Consider the following 3595-nt stretch of genomic DNA (forward strand, 5'->3'; position numbering starts at 1 on the left):
CACAAATGAAGTGATTCAGAATGGGTTTGTCAGCACTAATGGGGCCTTTGCACGCAGAAGTAGGATAAATAGCACATTTCGGTCCCACATTTTTCCTAAAACGAAGGCTGTCTCTAATCTCTGTCTTTCCACAAACCTTCATGCACTAAACTGTGTGCCAGTGACATAGGAAGCTCATTTTGCTTGTAATGGGCGATGTGCTTGTCTAGTAGATCATTTGTGAAACCGAAGTTGGCTATTATAATGTGACAGGTATGTAAATAACATTTATCAGTGATCTCTGTAAAATCGATTCTTCCTTTCCCTTGTCATTATAAAAGGAAACTTTATTTCAGAGTAGAAAGTGCATTGTCTGAACTCATCAACACCCTCTCTATCCTTCCCCCCCCCAATTTGTTGCAGACCAGGATGAAAGAGCAGCTGAGCTCAGCAGGGAGCAGAACGAGAAAACCATCCGGAGCACGCAGACCGCGCTCCGCAATTTCCGTGAGTTCCTCATCTCCAAGTATCCTTCTGAAACAAGAGAGATTTATGTCATCCCTTGCAAGGAGTTGGATGCCTACCTTGCCTCTTTCTTTGTTGATGCCAGGCAGAAGGATGGGTCCGAATACGAACCCAACAGCTTGGCCAATTACCAGTGTGGGCTTGAAAGGTACCTAAAGGAACACAGGTATGGCTACAGCATCACCAGGGATAAGGAATTCAAGCGTTCCCAAGAGGCCCTGAAGCAGAAGCAAATTGAACTCCGCTGTAAAGGAAAAGGAAATAAGCCACACAAGTCCATGAAGCTCACCTTTGCTGACGAGCTCATCCTGCGGAAAAGGGGACTACTAAGCCGATATAATCCCGAGGGTTTGCTCAACCTAGTCTGGCTCAACAACACAAAAGCTTTTGGGCATTGCACAGGCTTCCATGGATCTACCTTAAAATGGGGTGATATCCGGCTCCGGGTAACAGAGACGGGTCTGGAGTACTTGGAGTGGATGGGTCAGGACACAGGAGACCTGAATGCCAAAACCAAGAGAGGGGGGACAGACTCCCGTGTGTATGCCACCCAGCACGCCCCACAGACCTGCCCTGTCCAGGACTATAAGGAGTATGCCCAGCGGCGGCCTCCCGCCATGCGCTACGAGGATGCCCCTTTCTACTTATCCATCAAGCCAGTTGTTAACTTGGCCGCTCTGCATTGGTACAACTGCCAGGCCCTTGGCAAGAACAAGCTGGCCAAGATGGTGAAGACCATGTGTGAGAAGGGCAACATCCCTGGCAGGAAAACCAACTTCAGTGTGTATCAGAGCTGCAGCACCTTGTCTGAAGCCCAGAGCAACCAGCTGGTGCTGATCTGTAACAATCTGAGCCAGCAGGCTGCCCAGTCAGTGGCCGGCCACTCCAACAATGGCAATTTCATCGTCTCCGCCTCCTATGACTCTTCCTCAGACACCGCTTGACCAGGTGGCTTGAGCAAGACTCCAGTTTGGTTACCATGTCCAGAGAAACTGTGATTATACACCGCTTCTCATTCCCCTTCCTGTGCCCTCAGTGTTAATTCACTTTATAAAAATATAAATATATAATATATTTTTCTTTTTACAAATAAGCCAATGGAGATAATTTAGTATTACTAACATAGTATTTATAGGCTTAAGACAAATGTACTTGTGAGTGATCAAATGTAATTACTGTTACAGACTTTACAAAACCATATGTGGTTCTCAGGCAACACATAGAGAGGGAATTCTGTTTTTTAAAAACTGTCATAAAGGAAATTGAGAGTCATCCTAGACTTACATGCTTGCGTCCTCAACTCCTGCTTTTCCTTCCCACCCCAACTCCCATTTTTTGTCTCCTTAATAAATGGCTTTATTTTTTTAATTTTTAAAATTCTATATTAATCAAGAGGAGACATTAACTTTACTGCTGACACAAAACTGTATTCAGCTAGATCCAGAATATAAAAGTGTTGTATAAGCTCAACATCAAAATAATTTACACCTTCTCTTTTTTAACTTGAGTTTTAACTCCTGTGCCTCATTTTTTACAATGTATGAAAATCTAGATGTTTAGCTAACATCTTTTATTTTGTGGGGGAAAGGGTAGAAGGAGGGAATAAAGGTGCCATTCTTTTTGGGAGCTACATGATTTGAAAATAATTTGCAAAGTCTGATATTGTGGCTAAAAAGACTGTTACATAGCTCATTTTAACTATTGTGCTTGAACCTGGAAAGAGTGTTTCTTTTTTTGTCCCTAAGAAATGGGCATAAATGAACTTTGACAAGAAATTTAAACCTACCAAAGCTTTGAAAATGTTGCCAAGCATTAAATTATGTATAAAGAGAAGGTAAAGGGTGGAAAGTCTTATTAAAAATCTAGAAGCAGTAGTCGAGACAAGAAAAAAACTCATCCTCTTCAAAGTTCATATTCCCCGAATTACTTACTTAGAAACATTAAACAGTCTCTTTTCTCCTGGGGCAAGGCTGGGTATTTGATTCTGTAATTGAGATCCAAGGAATATAATATTGGCACTCATTTTCGGTAACAATATTTTGCTACCAGATTTTGCTGAATTCAAGGCATTCTTGAAAATGTGTGAGATTCTTCTATAGTAAATATAAATGCATTTATCTGTGATATCCTGCAATTATTATAATAATTTTGGTTAAACATTTGTGGCAGTTTTTCCAAGGTCTTTGTTTTCAAGTCTTGAAGCCTGTGGTGAATTATTAGTTAAGATATTTCAAAAATAAAATAAATTTAGACATTAGAGCCACAATAAAGCTGAGCTAGGTTCCTATTCTGTATAATCAGCAACACACATAAACCCCAAATCTTGATTGTTTTGTTGGACCTGGGAATTCTATTGGGAAATATTTGTTCTTCAAGGCAACCTCATAATTCACATTAGCTAGAAAGGTAGGTGGTATTTTGTACATTAATTTAGTGTATAACCAGGTCAGATTTCATTCTGAATTGCTTTGCTAAATCATCACAGAGCTGAGCTCTCCCATGGTCAGGGAACTCCTTCCAACACCAAGTCATAAGCACATAAAGACCCGTTCCTCTAAGCTGTGACCTTTCATCTGGCTCGGGAGTGGGAAGTCAGCTGTGGACTTTGTGTGGTGGAATTAACCTCATGTTCATGACTTTTCCTCCATAGAGAAGCATTCATTTATACATCTAGAAACAAGAAGAGAGGGCAATGTCTTGCTTTATGTTTTTGTATTGATAATGATGACAGCTGCCATTTTTGAGCCAGCATGCATGCCAGCACTGTGCTAAGTGACTTACATGCATCACATATGTAAGTCATAGTTACTAATCGTAAAAAAAAAAAAAAAAAAAAGGAAAACACAGATAAGGATAAAGAAAACAAAATATATACTCATAAGTCTTCTAGCCAAAGATTACCATTAACATTTTGGCAAATATTTCTTCAGACATATTGTAATACTTACATATTTATTTCTGTATACATTATCTTAATCTTTTCAGCAACTTTGAAAAGGTGAGTTATCTTCATTTTATGGTCAGGTCAAGATAAGTCAATTAGGTCATAGCTAAAGAAACGGTAGTCTGTCATTTCACTCCAGAGTTTTTT

General features: G+C 40.0%; 1 protein-coding gene across 1 annotated transcript; it reads left to right on the plus strand.

Annotated features, from left to right (window-relative positions):
- Window positions 1-356: 356 nt before the first annotated feature.
- LOC116270105 (zinc finger MYM-type protein 3-like) lies at window positions 357-3340 on the plus strand (the record flags this gene model as incomplete). Its single annotated transcript, XM_031654771.1, has 1 exon — window positions 357-3340. A coding segment is annotated over one exon (1092 nt), but the record flags the coding sequence as incomplete, so codon positions are not given.
- Between the last annotated feature and the right edge of the window lie 255 nt (window positions 3341-3595).

Source organism: Papio anubis, chromosome 13 (genome assembly GCF_008728515.1).
Source record: "Papio anubis isolate 15944 chromosome 13, Panubis1.0, whole genome shotgun sequence".
NCBI classification, from domain to species: Eukaryota; Metazoa; Chordata; class Mammalia; order Primates; family Cercopithecidae; genus Papio; species Papio anubis.